Below are 18753 nucleotides of genomic sequence, written 5' to 3' on the forward strand. Positions count from 1 at the left end.
GGCTATTGATATAGAGTAGCCTAGAGTAGGTATAGAGTAGATCTCAACTGTTAGATCAACTATTCGTAGATCTCACCTTTTGATGGAATTTAACGTCAATAAATATAATAATTGATAATATCACTTACTAATAGTCCAAATTTTTTGAAGAAATAGAATAGAGATCAGTGAAACCAGCATCGTCATGCCGTATCAAAAGCTGGATGATCTTTATGACTGACTGTAAAATGATGTCCAAGTCCAAGCTGTTACAGATTGATCATTAAACAAGTCCATTTGTGACGAATCAAGTTTGCATTTCCTTCTCATTTCGTTTCTGAGCGCATTGTAAGAGCTGGTTGAAGCTTGTCCAGATAAATTGTGATTAGCATGTAAATATGAATAGCTTGTAAGCCTACGCCTCTATATAATTCCAATCAGGTTTGATATAATTTTAGAAATCTAGTTATTCAGTTGAAGTAAGCTCTAGTGGAGGAAGAATGATAAGGTGTATTGCGATAGCGATAGCGCACGATCAGGTAGGCCTATACGTACTGAATGAGCTCAGTTCCTCAGAGCTCTCTTTGTACAACGATGTGGGATGAGTAAGTTAATGGAAGTGGGACGGGACAATAATTATTACCATGGAATTCATTCACATTATTTTATCTCTATTAAAAGAAAAAAATAAAGCGACTAATGAAAATTGTCCCGTTTTTCCTTTCCGCACTCATCTTCTTTGGTATAAGTTCGATTTTAATATTGATCGACATATGATTCAATCCAATCAAGATCAAAATAAAAGCCTACTTCGTAATTTACTTATTGGCGAATAATGAATTCCTTGTATTTTTTCATTGTTATTACAATGGTTTAGAAAATATAATAATATAATGATAATAATTAGGTACTATAGGCTACACTCTTTCATCTTAACTACGCCTATGTATTCTTATCATTTATATTTATATTATGGATACATCATACATGCGTTGCTGAAGGAAAACACAAATAATGTATTTTGAGTTCTCTTGAAACTATCAATGCCGGTATTGTATTTTCACAATAGGCCCATAGGCCATGACAGTTTGAAACTTCAGTTGATCTTTCTAGTAACATCGCTCTTCTATATGGATCCAAGTTCTGTAGAAGTGATAATACATGCTCTGTCCAGAATGTAACGTGAATTGATTATAATAATTTATACATATAATTGATATGTAGGAATGTTGTGAATTATTTAAATTCATATCAATCAATCAATCAATATATGAATGCTGAGAAATCATTTTATTTAATCACATGAAGGCTACAAAATCAGATGCATACAGGCAGAGCTTACTTTACGGTACTCTATCTATAGTAGGCTATGATACAGGCTATAATTATCAGAAGAAAATCTTCAAACGATACCTAGGTAATGCATTCATAGTAAAGCATATGTGTGCAGTATTGCAGTATCATAATTATACTGTATTTATTTCCATCGAGGTACATCATTTTAAAGCAATTATAAAATATATACTGTATTTATTCGAATATTATCCAGTAGCATATAACATATAGGTAGATATGCCATCTTATTTATCTCTTTTCTGTATAGGGCTACTTGTAATATAAATATAAAGAAAAATAAAAATCTCAGTACCCTTTCTGAATTATTTTTCAAGTTAAAATGGCATCAATGTTGGAACAAGTTGTGATTGAATAATTCAAAAAGGGTACTTTCTATTTAACATATAGGTAATTATAATACTTGCATAAACAAGATAAACAACATGCATTGAGTTAACTTGAAATAGGCTAGTATTATAGATAATATCTATTATATTATGGAATATTTGCTTCCATATTATGGAAGCAAAGGCAGTAATTTAGTAGCCTATATTGCTATTTTTTGGTTTTGAAGAGTGCAAAATTACTTGATAGTTTTAAATTTGATATTCATCCAGATCATATCTTCAGACTCATAGTTTAATCTTCCAATCACTGTGACAAAATTTTCAATCTGAAAAGAATAAAATTATAAGGTACTTAATTTTAGGAGTTGCTGTATTCAGAGGAAAATGAATCGTATATTGAATCACAATTATTTGATTGTAGGCCTATCTCAACTGTAGACTGAAAAACTTAAATGATTTGAAAATATTTGGAAAGAATAATTATCGTATTGAAATGAGCACCTAAATTATGGAATTAATACAATATGCAAAATACTTGGAATTCATTGAGGCTAAATAAATAACGATTTTATTGAGAAAATGTATTATATTGTGCCAAGTCAAACTGATGAAACCCTACTAATATGTTGTAGTAGGCCTAGAAGAAAGAAATTTCATTAATTGTCAAGTATCAAGGTCAAAATATCAAAATACTTGGAATTTGAAGCTTATACATTTATAAATAACGGTTTTTATTGAGAAAATTTATTGTAGTGCCAAATCAAACTACTGTAATGAAACCCTAGTAATATCTGTAGTTATAGAGATAGCCTACACTACACGGTATCTTACACGTACGGTATTTATTTCCCAAGTAAGGTAATGCTAATTAGGTACTTGGAATATAATCTCAGACATTAGTCATTGGAAATAGCATAGGATAAAATAATAAAATAGAAGACACAGGCCTACATCATTGTACATAACATAATTATATAATATATATATATGTATCATAATAAATCATATTAAATTTTTCGTTACCTTACCTAATTTTTCTACTTTTCTACTGAAGCTACTTACTTTCCTATTTCTTACAGAGCCCATCGATGTCGCTGTTGGACAGTCCATTTTCTTCACAATTAGGTTCTCCTTTTATGTATGGGTACTCTCCTTCGTAATTTCCTCTGTGAAAAAGGTATTCCATTCATGATCTTTCATGCAAACTGTCTAACATGTATTCATATAATATGATGCGATACAAAAACCTTATGATTTCATTGCCAGAGAATTGAATATATCAAAGATAAAACGTTGAGTGTTCCATGTGATCCATCATGATTCATGTGGATTTATTCAAAGTGTAGGTCATAGCTTATATTGATAATAATGATGTGATAGAAGAACATCATAATTTACATGATGTATTGTTGAAGAATTTTTATATCCTTCAAACTAAGTAAGGAACTTATGTGATAATGGAGATAAGAATTGAAGTACGATTACTCATAATAAAAGACAAGTTACTTCGACTACTATAAGGACGGCTCCAAACGCAATAGTAAAACTGAAAGCCTTCCTCGAAAAAATTAAAAATTATCTCATGAAATAATATGCTAAATGCCTGAGGTAGGCCTCCGAAACAACCGTTACGAGAAACTGTCCATATTTAGAATATTATGGTGAGAATGTTACCCATTCAAACTTATATCCAACCTTTAGTTATTTTTTAATTAATGATTATGTTCGTCAATGTCGAGACATTTCAAGCAGAAAGCATAAAATTTTAGACATCCTGGAAAAACTTTTGTTTCGAAAGATAAGTACGGTAGGTGGTGGAAGCGAGAAAGATTCTCAGAAATAAGTTTTGCTACTTGGGAATATATTATAGTCTACAATTAATGTAGTTTACCTTTTCATTAAGGAAGGTCTAGTATATAAGACTAGTTCTGTTCTAACTCCAAGTCATTGATTCTCTCGTGACTCACGAGACTCTTTTAGCAGGATGAAACCCTATCATGATTACAATAATTTCTCTGGATGTTGGACGACACATCCAGAGGAGTTTATTTATGAATTCAGGAACATTACATATTATTTTTTCATACATTTTCAATAATATAACAATCTTCAAGCTTTACAAAATTATACCTCACTATATAATATATGTGTCGAGGTTATCATCAATAATTATATATAATGAAGGTAATCACTATGAATGGAATCTTAGTTTATGTTAATTTGAATCAGGTTTAAGGTACCCCTTATAATCAAATGAATGGATCTCACGCATTATAGAAGTATAAATGTAATTATAAACCTTTTTCAGTTATTGTCCAGTAAAATTTTCTATTAGGCTAGACCTAATAGAATATAAATTGATAATACCGTAACTATGTTCTATACTTACGCTGGCGCATAATTGCACACATAGAGTATTTGGTCTTGTTTCTTTCCAGTGTGATAGTAGCTGGCAAATCCACATCCAACTTTGTTAGTATTGGCCCACACCACCTTCAATGAGAACAGTTTTCATCAAAAATAATCTTTCGCAATAAAGTACTAAATGTATGGAATATGTAAAATGCATGAACGTAGATTGCATAGGTACAGTAGATACCTCAACCATTCCAACATTATAAGAAAATAAATCGTCACTTGAGCTAATACGGTACTTGAAGAGATTTTTAGAAATATTTGTAAAAACATTTGTGAGGACCTATAAAGGATACCTATCTTAATAATGTCACATGTTTATCGAATATGCTATATTGGCATTGATCAATTAATATTCTGTTACAAAAACAAATGAGTAGGCCTACAACACAAGCACAACAAATTATACAACATTGATGAGAACAAGTTCAATTTGACAGCTTCACAACAGATAAAAATCATTATAGTTTTACAGTTGTAATATGTGTTGTAATATGACATTTTTCTCAATTAAAATCGAATCTTCAATTCGATATTCAAAATATCAATAGAACTTGATAGCAAATATTGGTGTAATCGATATGCTCACTTAACATTTTACTGGGAATTTATCAGATACACTAATGTTGAATAACTCACTATGATAAAGTTCTTTTTCTGAATAAACACATAATTCTAAACAACATAAAGGTTAAATAAAAATTTCAAAACAGTTTTAAAATAAAGTTTTATTGGAAATGATAGATATAATATTTGTAAACTTGTATGTATTCTTTATTAGTGAGGTTGGCAATTGATGACGTGTCTATGTATCGCTTTGGAGCTTTAGGCGTTTCTTTCAGGCATTTCTCTCAGGAGTCTCTCTCAAAATTGTCAAAGGCTTGGCTAATGGTAGAAGTGTTTGTGTCCTGTTGAGAATTTTCTAAATAATTGAAATTTAAGATGTTTTGTTTTGCATCTGAATGTTTTTATAAAATTTATTGATGTTATAGAACATCTGTGAAGTATAGATTTCAGCAATCTTTCTTTTCAATTGTGTTAAATATTTCGTTTAATTATAAAAGTCATAAGCCTGCCTTAAAACCTGTAAATGGAAGATAGTTTATAAGTTTTATATTTTGGTGTAGATTTGAAACAATAATTTCTGAGTTCTGTGAAAGCTTTTGAATCTATTTTTGATGAATGTATCAAACATATTTGTAACCTGAATCATGTTCAATCTATGTTCAGTCCATGTATGATTATTTGTTCTGGTGTAAACTGAATTTTTTCTAATCATTTGAAAATTATAATTTGATATGTGCTATGAACTGGACTTCTTATTCATAGGCATTAAATCCATTCATGATATATCAAGATATTAGTATAATTAGAACCAATGACTTTCCTTGGGTGATAGGTGAAATACTATCAAACCTATTGGACAAATTGGTAACACGCCAGTGTGATGTTTTGGTATTATTACATAATAGGAAACATGAATAGAAATTGTCAACCACTTTTTATAACATATATTATATCAAATATATAATAATATTCAGTAGAAACTGATAGATAAAAAGGGGTTTTATATACTAGAAACTAAATAGATTTTATAGTATCACAATCGAAACATTATCTGAAAAAATCATATATATTCTATAGATACGTATAAGCCATTCAAAAAAAATTGTGTTTTTCTTTTTAATTTTGAAATTCTTATTACCTTTGGTTGAACAGAGGAAGGGAAACATGGTAAATTTTTATAACCGTTTAAATAATTCTTTTCAAATCCACAGTAATTGAACCTGATTAAGCTTGAAGCACTCCTAAACCATAATCTATCGTAACTAAAAAGATCATCCATTGGATAAAAATTGATAAACCTAGCATACAATATTAATTTCCTTTGGCGACCATAATTTTTTATCTATTCATGATAATCTAGGAATTTCAAGATTTGAGCGAACTCTTGAAGTGGAACTGACTAGTTTACCTGAGTATAATGACCAGTTTGAGTTCTTGGATCACGGGAGTCTCCTTTCTGAAGCTCCTTATATGTGTAGTATTGATTCTCATCGTACCAGCTTTTTATGGCTGCAGTGAAGTTATGTTGTCGCTCTGCATGTGATCCACCATAGTAGATAATATACAAATTCTGTCCAGTTTCTAAAAAGTGGAGGTTTGAATAAATAGTCTAATAGGAAGCAGAAATAATCCTATAATCTGTGTAAAATAAGTTGAGACTTGGCCCTCCATCCGAAGAAATTACAGGGTTGGCCAAATCATGTAAAATTGCAACTTTCTCAATTTTTCAACTCCACACGTCAGAATTGGATATAGAATATCATTCCCGATATCCTAGTAGTGTTAGAAAAGATCCAGGGTTGAAGGATTGAAAGAAAATTTAACTTTTATGATAAAATTGGAAACATCATGAAAATTTGTTTTTCTTTTGAATATCACCTCTCTCAGAATCATGGGGCATCATGATGAGTAATAATTTCATATCAAATTAACGGGGAGAATGTCTCCTTTCTATTGGTGTATGGATCATTTTTATCCAACCTATAGTTATTTTTTAATTAATGATTATGTTCGTCAATGTCGAGACATTTCAAGCAGAAAGCATGAAATTTTAGACATGCTGGAAAAACTTTTGTTTCGAAAGATAAGTACGGTAGGTGGTGGAAGCGAGAAAGTTTCTCAGAAATAAGTTTTGCTACTTGGGAATATATTATAGTCTACAATTATTAATGTAGTTTGCCTTTTTATTAAGGAAGGTCTAGTACATAAGACTAGTTCTGTTTTGAGAGACTTAGAAAATATAAATAACTCAATCTTTTTTTGCACTTAACAAGAAAGTAATAATAATAATAAATTTGTTTTATTGACCAATAAATACATTTGTACAGTACATTTCAGGGCTCGTCAAAAGTTCAAGATTACATGATGTAAGTCACTAGCATAAATACATTTTTCGTCAACATCTTATTCTTAATAAAAACTTGAATGAACATTTTCAATAATATCAGTAGGTATAGCAAAATATTTCGAAACATTACATTTACACAGCATATAGATAAATAGCAATTCGTAATATATTAAAAGAGAAACACAAAGACTAACACTACAACTAGTACTACTATATAAAGTCATAACATAGTAATCACAATACTATTCTTACAATGTAAGTCACATTTTTATTCTAAGTAGAAAACGTTATATGCTATCAATTAAAAACTCTTCAGTAGAGTAGTAAGCCTTTTCTTTTAGCATTTGTGAAATGACAACTTTAAATTTTTCTTGAGGCAGGTTCTTAACTTCAATTGGTAGTTTATTGTAAAATAACAACTGTAAATAGGGGTAGCTTTTCATGCTCTTACTCAATCTGAGATTTGGTTTCATAATTTTTTTCCCTATTCCTAGTATTGTAAGCATGCTATTCATTATGTTTGTGAAAGTTGTTAGAATTCTTCTTTACACTTATCAAATTGGAATATATATATAGAGATGGCAGAGTCAGTATACCCAGTTTGATGAAGTGAGGCTTGCAAGTTTCTCTTGGGGAAAGGTTCAAAATAGCTCTAACTGCCCTTTTCTGCCATATGAAAACTTTTTTATGTGTTGGGCAATTGCCCCACATTCTTATCCCATAACCAAGATGAGAATGGAAAAGTCCGTGATAGGTCATCAACAATACTTGCAGATTAACAGAACTATTTAATCTTTTGAGGAGGTATGTGACCCTTGAGAGTTTTTTACAGAGACTATTCACATGTTCCTCCCAAAATGAGCCGATTCCTCCAGGAAAAAAATGTCTGTAATGTCAAACAACTTGTAGGTATCTATATAGGTATATACAGGTATATACATATATAGGTATCTATCTATATCTATATAGGTATATACAGAGTGGGTGAAAAGTCCGAGAGCGGCTTAATATCTCATACACAGAGGTTATTTGATGGTGGGTGTGATTGGGGATCCTACTCAAATTGAAAAACTACTTTACAATGACTTTAAAAATCTGGTCAGCCATCTTGAATCCGCCATATTGAATGCAACTTCATTTTTTTTAAATAGGAAGGTGGTCATGCGATACATGATTTCGATAGAGAATTCCAAGAAAAAATGAATGGCGGAAACCGCATATCGATATCTCAAACCGTTTTGGAAATATTCACATTATTAATCAATACTATTCTAAGCAGAAATAAGAGAAAAAAGTCTGAGAACGGCTTAGTATCTCATAAAAAGAAGTGATTCCAAGGTGAGTGTGATTGGGGATGTTACTCGAATTGAAAATAATACTACTTTACTATGACTTTAAAAATCTGGTCCGCCATCTTGGATCCGCCATTTTGAATGCAACTTTTTTTTTAATTGGAAGGTGGTCATGTGATACATGATTTCGAAACGGGATTTCAAGAAAAAATGAATGGCAAATACCGAACATCTATATCTCTAACCGTTTAGAAGCTATTCACATTATTAATCAATACCACTCATGTATTTCATTTCTGATTCGCATGGTACTGATATTGTTAATGTGAATATCTTCTGAACGGTTTGCGATATTGATGTGCGGTTTTCGCCATTCATTTTTCCTTGAAATTCCGTATAGAAATCATGTCACCTTCCTATTTAAAAGAATAAAGTTGCATTCAAAATGGTGGATCCAAGTTGGCGGACCAGATTTTTAAAGTCACATTAAAGTATTATTTACAATTCAAGTAACATCCCCAATTATACCCACCTTTAAATAACTTCTTTTTATGAGATACTAAGCCGTTCTCTGACTTTTTTCTCTTCTCTCTGCTTAGAATAGTATTGATTAATAATGTGAATATGTCAGAGGGGGAGACAATCACTTGTTTACAACGTCGACCGAGTGGTTTGTCGTACTAGTGGGTACCCTTCTAGTCGGAGATTTTCCGCTTTGTTGGAGTCTCTGCAAAGAAAATGGCAAACTGGTGTGGTGTTGTAAATTTTGCTCTCTTGAATTTTATTAATAAGTTTGATGTTAAAATGTTTTAATGTGTAGTTATAAGCTTTCTTACAAAATTTTGTGAAGCTATAAATCGTCTGTGAAGTTTCAATTTGGTTCTTTTCTTGTTCAGAGAGCTAAATTAGTATGAATATAAAAAAGCCACACAACATGATATCCCAAAAAAGATGAGTATCGTTTTTAGTTTTCAAGATTTGTATCTGTTATTCATCTTGAAACACATAAATTCTAGTATTAAGGAGTGTTTTGAGCTGATGTTCATGACTATATGTCTGAAGTAGTTAGCCTATGTTTACTAACTAGTAGTTCTGTGAACAGTAGACCTCGCGCAGTTATAAACCGCAGCCTCCTCTTATACTGTCCATCAGAGTAAATCCTGTCTGTATGTCATGTCGGCGAGATATCGGTGTAAAAACGGCTAATGGCTGTTGGGGTTGGTGTATAAAAAATGCTAACATCAAAAGCTAATCTCCTTCAAGACCTACTGGCAACAAGACGGCCCAAGTTCAAAGCAAAGCACAAGATACGCAACTTTGAATATACGAGACTGTGGAAATGATTGACGTATCAAAAATTTTTCGCATATTCAAAGTTGCGTATCTTGTGGAACACTTTAGATAAAAAATCGAAAAAAGTAGTCAATGTTGTAGAGAATCATCTCTTCTTTCAGCTCCCATGAATCGTTTTCCTGATTTCAATACCGTTCAAAAGTTACAGCTAAATGAAAAAATAATAATTTTCATTTTCTCATTTTTTCTGCAATTTTACTGTTATTCAAGAGTCTCTAAAACGAGTAAGATACATGATAGAAACTTGTGATTGGTTTCAAATGAAAGAGAATTACATGGTCTATAAGCTACGTTGCCTTAAACCCATGTTGCATGACTGTTTATTATCAAAAAACTGTCTAGACTGTGAAAATGAGGAAAATATCGCAAATTTCTTGATTTTTTGAATCAAACGTATCTTACCTCACTATTATATTTTTACAAAACTCATTCACGTCACATGAAAAAGGAGATTCTGTTCTTTGAATCAAGACCATGTACCATTTTTTATCATTCCGGGTTACCGAGACACAGTTTTGAATATAGAAATTGGCCATTTTTCTGTGTACCGTATTCAAATAGGGGCTAAAATACACTAAAAATGGATTATTTTATTTTTTGATCAAATATGATATATGATTTTGAACCGCCTTGACGAGCTGAGAAAAATGAGCTGTAGTACTAAAAGATCTGACCATTCTGTCAAGAGTTATAAGTGTTTAAAGTTTCGATCCTTGACGTATCCTTATGACTTACCCCCCACTAGGAAATACTGAAATTTAATGTTTCTAACGGGTGATTCTCATAGAAAATAGCCCGCGTGAGATGATTTCAGCCGAAATATGTATTTTCTGTTAGGGAGGCCTTGAAAAGGTATTATAATGAAAAAATTGTATTTTGGCTGTAGGACAAGATTTTCTATTCTTTGGTATTTTCCCCCTCCCACCACTACTAAATTCGAAAATTCCTAAGGAATCCTGTTCATAATGAATTGTCCTTTCACGTGATGTGTGGTTTTCTATCTATTCTACAAAAATATCCATGTTGTTTAGGGTAGAAGTGGTAGGTTTGCATAATTTTGAAAACCCCTTAAAAAATACCCCTTTTTTTGAAAAATTCGTATCTCCGGAACCAAAAATGGTAGAATCCTGCGCGACAACTCAATTTATTGGACATTTTATTCTCCTTATTTTTTTCACGAATGATTTTTTTTCAGAAACGCAAGGTTCACGAGATAAAATGGGAAAATTGAAAAAAGTCCGCAATTTTGGGGGTTTTAGTGGTGAAGCCGACCTCTGGCGTGTCAGAAAATTTCAGATTCGAATTCAGCGCCCCAAAATACATATAGAACCGTCGAGAAAAATTCTTCCGGGGCTGTTTCCTGAAAAACGACCATTTGACTGGACTAATGGAAAAAGTAAAAATAAAACAAATTGAGATTTCAAAATTCCAAAACTTATAAAAATTAAAGAGTATAATAACAAAATAATGAAGAAAACTTTTATCAATAGAATAAATAACATTCATAACTGAACGACGTCCCAAACCATAATTATGCACATCCACACTGATACACCAACTACTTATTTGATCAGATCATGCTTACACAAGATTTAATTATCATTATTTTATAACGCTTTCCGGAATTAAGCGCGAGAAAACCAGAAGACATCTAGGCGCACAGACAAGCTGTTATACTACGTTCTTAGCTTCCTATTTAATAGTGCATAAAAATTGCATTCAATGAGGCAAGCAATTTGTAGTCTACACAGCTGTTGATTTTTTACCAAGTTACATTGAGATATTGAATTGCATGCGTCATGGCATGCGATTTATAGTCAACTCGACAGCTGATTTATGATTAATAATTTATTCTTTGTTCTTTGTGTATTTGTGTAGTATATTGCCAAAATTCTTCTGAAGATTATAAGTTGATTTGCTCTGAAAACTGGATTTCTCATTCATAGGCGATAGATCCATTCATAGTTTATCAAGAATCTATTACGTTGGAGCCGATAACTTTCATTAGGTTAATAGGTGAAAAATGCTATCCAACCGAATCAGGAGAAATTGGTAGCATGGCAATAGCCTACTGAGTGAAGGAGTTTTTCTTGATTTTCTAAAAGTTACCAAAGTTACACCTGTTTATAAGAAGGGGGATCCTAATGAACCCCAGAACTATAGACCAATTGCAATTGTACCTATACTAAGTAAAATCATTGAGACATGTATTGTAATTCAACTTAATGAATATTTTGTTAACAACCAGCTGTTCTATCCTTCTCAGTATGGCTTTAGACCGAATCATAGTACTATTGATGCAATTGAAAAACTTGTTGAATATGTTTTGAATGGTTTTGAACTCAAGCAACCAGTTGGATCTTTACTATTGGACTTAAGCAAGGCATTCGACTGTGTCTCTCACTCTATACTCTGCAAAAAACTTGAAAAGTATGGTATTAAAGATAAGGAGCTCATGCTGATCAAGAGTTATTTGAAAAATAGAAAACAAATGGTTAGCTTGAATAGTGCAAACTCAAATTTCCTTGATGTAACCATGGGGGTTCCTCAAGGATCAGTCCTTGGCCCTTTTCTGTTTCTGGTCTTTGTAAATGATTTTAGTAAAAATGTTTCTGTCTTTTCAATATTATATGCAGATGATACCACTCTGGTTCATAAGGACGTTGATATAAAAACTGTTCAGGATACGCTTGGAAGGGCTATGGATGAGTCTAAGGTATGGTTCAATGCCAACTTACTTAAGGTAAATGAGAGCAAAACAGAACAAATAATATTTTCTCTCAACAATGTAAGTACTGGTAACCTGAATCTGAATGATGATGTTTTCAAGCCTGTAAAGTTACTAGGAATGTACTTAGATAGTAAACTCAGCTGGGAGTATCACCTAGTGAATTTATGTAAAAAGCTTTCTAGAGTAACATTTCTCTTACGAAGACTGAAATATTGTGTGAACCTTGATGTAATTAAAATGATTTACTTTGGTCTTTTCCATTCACACTTGATTTATGGAGTAAAACTGTGGGGCAACTCATCTTCTTCAAAAAAAGCATTTATATGGCAAAAGAAAGCACTTAGAGTTATATTTGGTATGAAATACAATGAATCTTGTAGAGGAATTTTTGTAGAACACAAAATTATGACATTGCCTTGTCTGTATATATATTATAATTTAATCTCAGTAAAGAAAAATCTGTCTAATTTTGATAAAAATATTTCTATACATTCACATTATACTAGACATAGGGACGATATAACTAGACCTACAGTTAGATTGACTAAAACTCTAAAAAGTCATAAGTACCTACAAATTCGCATGTTTAATTTACCACCAGATAATGTTAAGAAGTTACCATTGAAAACGTTTTGTATTTCTGTTGATAAATGGCTCAAGTCTGAAGCTTTCTATTCTGTCAATGAGTACCTGGGTTATTTCAATGTATATATGTGTAATTTTGTTCGTTTCTATAGTCCAACTCGTGTTATTTTACTACAATATTTCAATGTGTATTTGTAAATTTGTTCATTTTATAGTCCAACTTGTGATATTTTACTTATTATTGACGAAGCCTATTGCTTACATTTTTGTAATGTTGTTTTATGGCCAATAAAATTCTTGATTCTTGATTCTTGGTCTTTTCAACGTTAAGGTATTACGTGTTTCTAACGTTATTTCAACGTTTCTGTGTTACCTGGGATATATATACGGTATATATAAGTATTCAATACCTTTAGAAAGGTTTTTAATAACTTGAACTTTACAGGTTTCGAATTGGAATGAGTTTTTGTTTGGAGACTTAGTAACAGTAATAACAAATTCAAAAAACATTATGTTGTTATACTACAACTAGCCAACAAAATATTCCTCATTAACTAATCAAATTTGATACGGGAACTTCATCATAGTGTTGTACTTGAGTCGGCCACATAGCGCCGTCGGTGCGTCGGTGACGAACTGTGATTACAAGCCATCTGTTTACTTTTTAGGTTATGTTGTAACACAATGGTCACGTAAGTTTTTAAAAATTATTTTATTCACAGTTTTTATAAAAACATAGGTGGAGGAAAAATGTTGTGTATATCACGAGTGAAAAATGCTTTCTCTCCCTCAGGGTAATTGTTCCCTTGAAAATCTTTCCCTTCAGGGAAAAAAGTGGCATTTTTCACTCTGGATATACAAATAACTATTTCTCCACTATACCATCTGCTGTAATAAAGGTACATTCTAACCTTTTTTTAGAACTGTATTTGATATTTTCCCCTATGAATCACAGAATTTCATATTAATTTATTTCTTCATAATATTATTTTTGCTTTTTTCATCTGCCATTTTCTGCCCAATTTCGAGCTTAGCGCCCACATCACAGAATAGGTACCCAGATGTTCATCCGGGATGTAGATAGTAGATGATTATCTGAATCACATCAACCGTATTCAGGAAAACTGTTGAAATTTCAAAACATTTACTGAGATTTGCAGGTAGTTACTCTGAATTATTTCCTTTTCCTTGGAAGAATATCTCAAGTTTTGTATAGAGTTCAGTATTTATTCTAAATCTTTCAATAGTTTCTAAGGGAAATATCAGATAAACATTGTGAAAATACTCACTTTTCTCTCTATTTTCATCATGCTTAAAGTTGCACTGATCGGCCCAATATTGTGCTCTCTCAGCCAGTTTGTTATCCCATGTCTAGAGAACAATATTGAAAGAATAATAATTAGACTAGTCGAGTATCAGTTGATTGGAAATTATTACGGTACCTCACCACACAATTTAATCATTTTTAGGGAATGAAAGTTGGAAAAACAAATAAAGATAATCACTAGGGTAGACTGGGGTTAACTGAACACCTTTTTTTTGGAAAATCGCCTAATTTTTTTGGTTATAGATAGAGAAATTCTGTAAAGAGGAATGTCTTCAGTGTACTTTGAAGATTGTAAAAAAAAATGTTAAAACACGAAATTTCATATCTATCTTTCTCAATATTTGATTTTCTGGAAAATGGGAAAGTGTTCAGTTAACCCAATGGGGTGGGTTAACTGAACATGAAGGATGGGTTAACTGAACACTGGTGTAATATAACATTTTTGAATGAAAAAAATAGAAAATTTTAGTTTTTTTTTAATTTTTAATAGTAAGAAACATTGAAATAGTAATTGACATGTTCAAATTAGTACAAAAACATTTTACTGAAACATTGGTTTTAGTATAATATTCTGGTTTTATACCATATTTAACTATGAATTTGGCATTAAAATATTTATAAGTGTTTTAATAGGATTCCATAAATTCTCAATGGTGTTTAATAAGTCTAAGGCACTTTTTTCAATAAAATATCAGAAAATAGACTCAACATTATTCTTTAAATACATTAAAAAAGGGGACTGAACTCATCAAAATCGAAATTAAAAGAAAACATCCCTGTGAATCTTCCAGTCTTAAATTTTGTTGGATCAGGTAAGTTTATCATGCAATCTGGAGGCTTTACAAATCCTGTTTCCTCAGTAACCTGGAATTTGAATGTTCCTGTGACCCTTTTGAAAAAAGTTACATCATAACCCTCTGAGTGTGCTTTATCAATTTGACAAACATAGAAACGAAAGTTATTTTTAGTTTTTCCATAAATTTTCACTATGCAAAATGCACCCTCCTCCAACTCTTCTGGTAGTTCATCAGAATCAGTTACTCCAAGTGATGAGTCAGAATCATGAAGTGATACATCTTCAGATTCCATTGAATCAGAGGAATCTCCAGGCTTCTCATTATCAAACAGATTTCTGCTTGAGTTTGGTTTCTTTGATGGAATGGTTGGAATAGTTAATTTCAATATCTTCCTCTCTCTGGCTAGCTTCTTCTTAGCTGCATTTTCTTCTTTCAGTTTGAACTTTTCTTCCAATTTTCTCTTTTCTGGAGTCGATGTTAAAACAACTGAAGTTGACTTTGCTCGGTTTGTTGTCATCTTTCGAGCTCCTGCTTTTGGATGAGGTCGCACTTCTTGAGGAGTAACCTGGGGTAGGCCTACAGACACTTTGGATGATGTTGGCGTTTCTGATGTGGAGGTAGAAGGTATTGAAATAGAAAGTTCATCAATTGCTCGCACATTGGTTGGATCTGGCCGATCTGTAACGTAAGAGCAAAGGTAGTCTTCTGGGCCAAAAACGTGAGAATCAAATGGTTCAATTCCAGTTTTTTTGAACCCACTACAAATGTTGTGTGGTGTGAAACTTTTGGGAAATGCTTCACCAACTAACTCTGCAATTTCATATATGCTTATGGTAGAGCCTGGGTGATTAATTAACCATTTGTCAGCTGCGTGGTTGAAAAATGTCTTGAAAGATTTGAAAACTGCTTCATCAAGTGGCTGTAACTTGTGGCTGGTATGTGGAGGTAATGTTAGTAAGATGATTCCATTCGCACGTGCATAGTCAATAGCAGATATGCTGAGATGGGACTCATGGTTATCCAATAATATGAGCTTTGGATTTTCTTGTGATGGCCTTTCATGTGCAACAAAGTGTTCCAAAACAGGCAAAAATAAGTCTGAAATCATCCAGCCTGACACATTAGCTGCACCTTTGCTGCCAGGAGGAGCATTATTGAGCATATGATCCTTGTAGTGAACTCGCGGAAATATCAAAAATGGAGGAACTGCTTTGCCTGTGGCACCAATAATGGCAACCATGGTTACCAGTGTTCCACGTTCAGCAGAGGTCATCTGTGAGACTGTCTTTTTCCCTTTTGGAGCAATTACTTTTGGTGGACGATGAACTGTTACACAGCTGGTCTCATCTAAATTGTAGATTTCTTGAGGGAGGAAGTTATATTTCTCCTTCAATTCTCGAAGGTTATCATAAAATCGTTTCACATTTGCTTCATTGAAACTTGTAGCACGACTTAAACTAACTGCCTCTGGAGTGCGAAATGATAATTTGTGACGTTGCATGAAAGATCTCAACCAGTCTTTGCCTGCTGCTCTTTTCAATTTCCAGCCTGCAGGAACCTCAATGTTGTTCACTTGAGCAAAATCAAAAGCCAAAGATCTTGCTCTAAGGTTAGTCAAGCCGTAATGAAAATTGGATGCCTCAGTCACATAATCTGCAAGTAATTTTTCTTCCTCAGGTTTGAATATTTGTAGATGAACATTTTGTTCAAATGTTATCTGTTCCAGTGAAGTTGCTTTGGCCTTCTGAACATACCGAATTAGAGTGGGGCGTGGAATTCCAGCAGCTTCTGCAGTTGGTTTTATTTTTGCACCTTCAGACATTTCTTGATGGCTTCTTTTAGTACATCAGTGGAATATTCTCTGTTGTTGGTAGTCCTTCTTCTGTTACGAGGCATGATAAGTTAGTTGAATCCTGCACAAAAAAAAGGATAAATTCATTGAATAGTTATTAAAAATAGGTAGGTAGTCAAATTATTAACAATAATATTAGTAAAAGCAGGATATACAGTGTATTTTAATTTAATCAGTTTGACTTTTCATTTTATAAAATTAGCATTTGAACTTCTGAGCTCTCATCTTCACAAATTTTCTCCAAGTTTCAATCACTGCAACTATAGACTAACCTACTAGGCTATAAGTAGGTAGGCCTACTCTCTACTAGCCTAACAATAATTTGTGAAAGTAGTTATTGAAGACATTTAGGCTATTATTTGAATTATTTATTCAATAATTACTTCAACTATAATTTTATAATTAACACTTTCATCTTCACTTTAACTCTCATCTTTATTTATTTTAATGGGGTTAACTGGTCATGTCCAGCTAACCCCACCTTGGCGTGTTCATTAACCCCATCATGACTTATGAGAAATAAAACCTTTGAAAATAATTTGTAGTTAGGTAAATCAATATGTAATCAGTGGAAATTGTTCTAAAAGGAATGAGAAAAACAATGAGAAACTTACCAGAAATATTCTCGGTACATTAATATCAATTTCAAACTTCGTTCGTGACTTGTCAAAATTTACATTTCCCAACACCAAACACGTTTCTGGACATAACCTCCAAGCAAACAGCTGTATTGAACACAAAGCTAGATAAGATAGAGAGGCACTGTCTTCGTCATAGAATGATGCATAAATAGTGTATAGTTTCACCACCAGGTAGTAGTAAAGTGCAATGTTCAGTTAACCCGCCATGTTCAGTTAACCCCAGTCTACCCTACAACATAATGAAACTTATGAATACGAGTGTATTTAAACTATGGTAGACCTACGAATTGTAGACAATTTTGAAATATCATGAAGAAATTCATAAGAAATCCTATCAAACTGATTCCCATCTAATTCCTGTCGAACTAGACTGTTTTGAAGACATTATGATCAAATTGAAAGGTAAAAGTGAAAAATTGATAGATATCCCAAGTTCCATGGTAACTGAATAAACAAAAACTACCAGACACAGATAGGCCTATACAGTATTTCAAGGTACAGTATTATAGTTGTTATGAACAATAGGTTGTTACATCCCATTGTACCTATCAAGCTTCTATTGATTTCACTATTCTAGAACCTTTTTTTGAAACGCTTGCCCTATGTTTCAAAATTGAAATAATGTGTGCATTCGTAATATTATTACTGTAACCATAAATTCTAATAATATATCAAAGGCCCATTAAACGCAACTTTAAAACTTTTTTGATACCACTCAAAAGTTCAAATAGATAGAATATAGGCCTTGTCCTACAGATCAATCTCAATTCCATTCCCTTACAATATTTTCAATAACTTCATCAAATTCAACATACCATTTCCTGCATATTCTGAGCTGGAGGTTGATCATCAAGCTGACCAGTGCAACTGTAGCACGGTAGTCGTATGGGCTTTAATTACATCTGAAAAGAAGAAGAAGAAAAGAAGAAGAAGAAGAAAAGAAGAAGAAAAGAAGAAGAAGAAGAAGAAGAAAAGAAGAAAGAAGAAGAAGAAGAAGAAGAAGAAGAAGAAAAGAAGAAGAAGAAGAAGAAGAATAGAAAAGAATACTAATCATCATCGCAAACAACAATATTCAAGTAATCATTATAAATATAAGATCAAGAAGAGAAACGAGAAAGAAAAAATAAGGAGTAGAGGAGAGACGATGGGGAAAGTGCTAGATTATTATAGATGAGTTTTAAATAG

The 18753-nt window shown here is 32.3% G+C and overlaps 1 protein-coding gene across 1 annotated transcript; it reads right to left on the reverse strand.

The window, feature by feature from the left end:
- Positions 1-1703: 1703 nt before the first annotated feature.
- On the reverse strand, positions 1704-18474 carry LOC111045142 (venom allergen 5). The gene is made up of 6 exons (XM_039421720.1): positions 18384-18474; positions 14241-14322; positions 6052-6224; positions 4051-4154; positions 2724-2827; positions 1704-1987 (listed from the first exon to the last, which is right to left on the reverse strand). Exons 1-5 carry the CDS (start codon positions 18393-18395, stop codon positions 2728-2730), a joined length of 471 nt encoding a protein of 156 aa, XP_039277654.1. The 5' UTR covers positions 18396-18474; the 3' UTR covers positions 1704-1987; positions 2724-2727.
- Positions 18475-18753: the final 279 nt, after the last annotated feature.

The sequence above is a fragment of the Nilaparvata lugens genome, chromosome 2 (assembly GCF_014356525.2).
Source record: "Nilaparvata lugens isolate BPH chromosome 2, ASM1435652v1, whole genome shotgun sequence".
NCBI classification, from domain to species: domain Eukaryota; kingdom Metazoa; phylum Arthropoda; class Insecta; order Hemiptera; family Delphacidae; genus Nilaparvata; species Nilaparvata lugens.

Bases quoted from the DNA above. Each gene is read 5' to 3' on its own strand.
- LOC111045142 (XM_039421720.1), bottom strand. The intron at 6,225-14,240 runs GTGAGTATTTTC...TCCACTTTTTAG, and splicing joins TGATGAAAATAGAGAGAAAA to AAACTGGACAGAATTTGTAT. The intron at 2,828-4,050 runs GTAAGTATAGAA...CCTTTTTCACAG, and splicing joins GTGTGCAATTATGCGCCAGC to AGGAAATTACGAAGGAGAGT.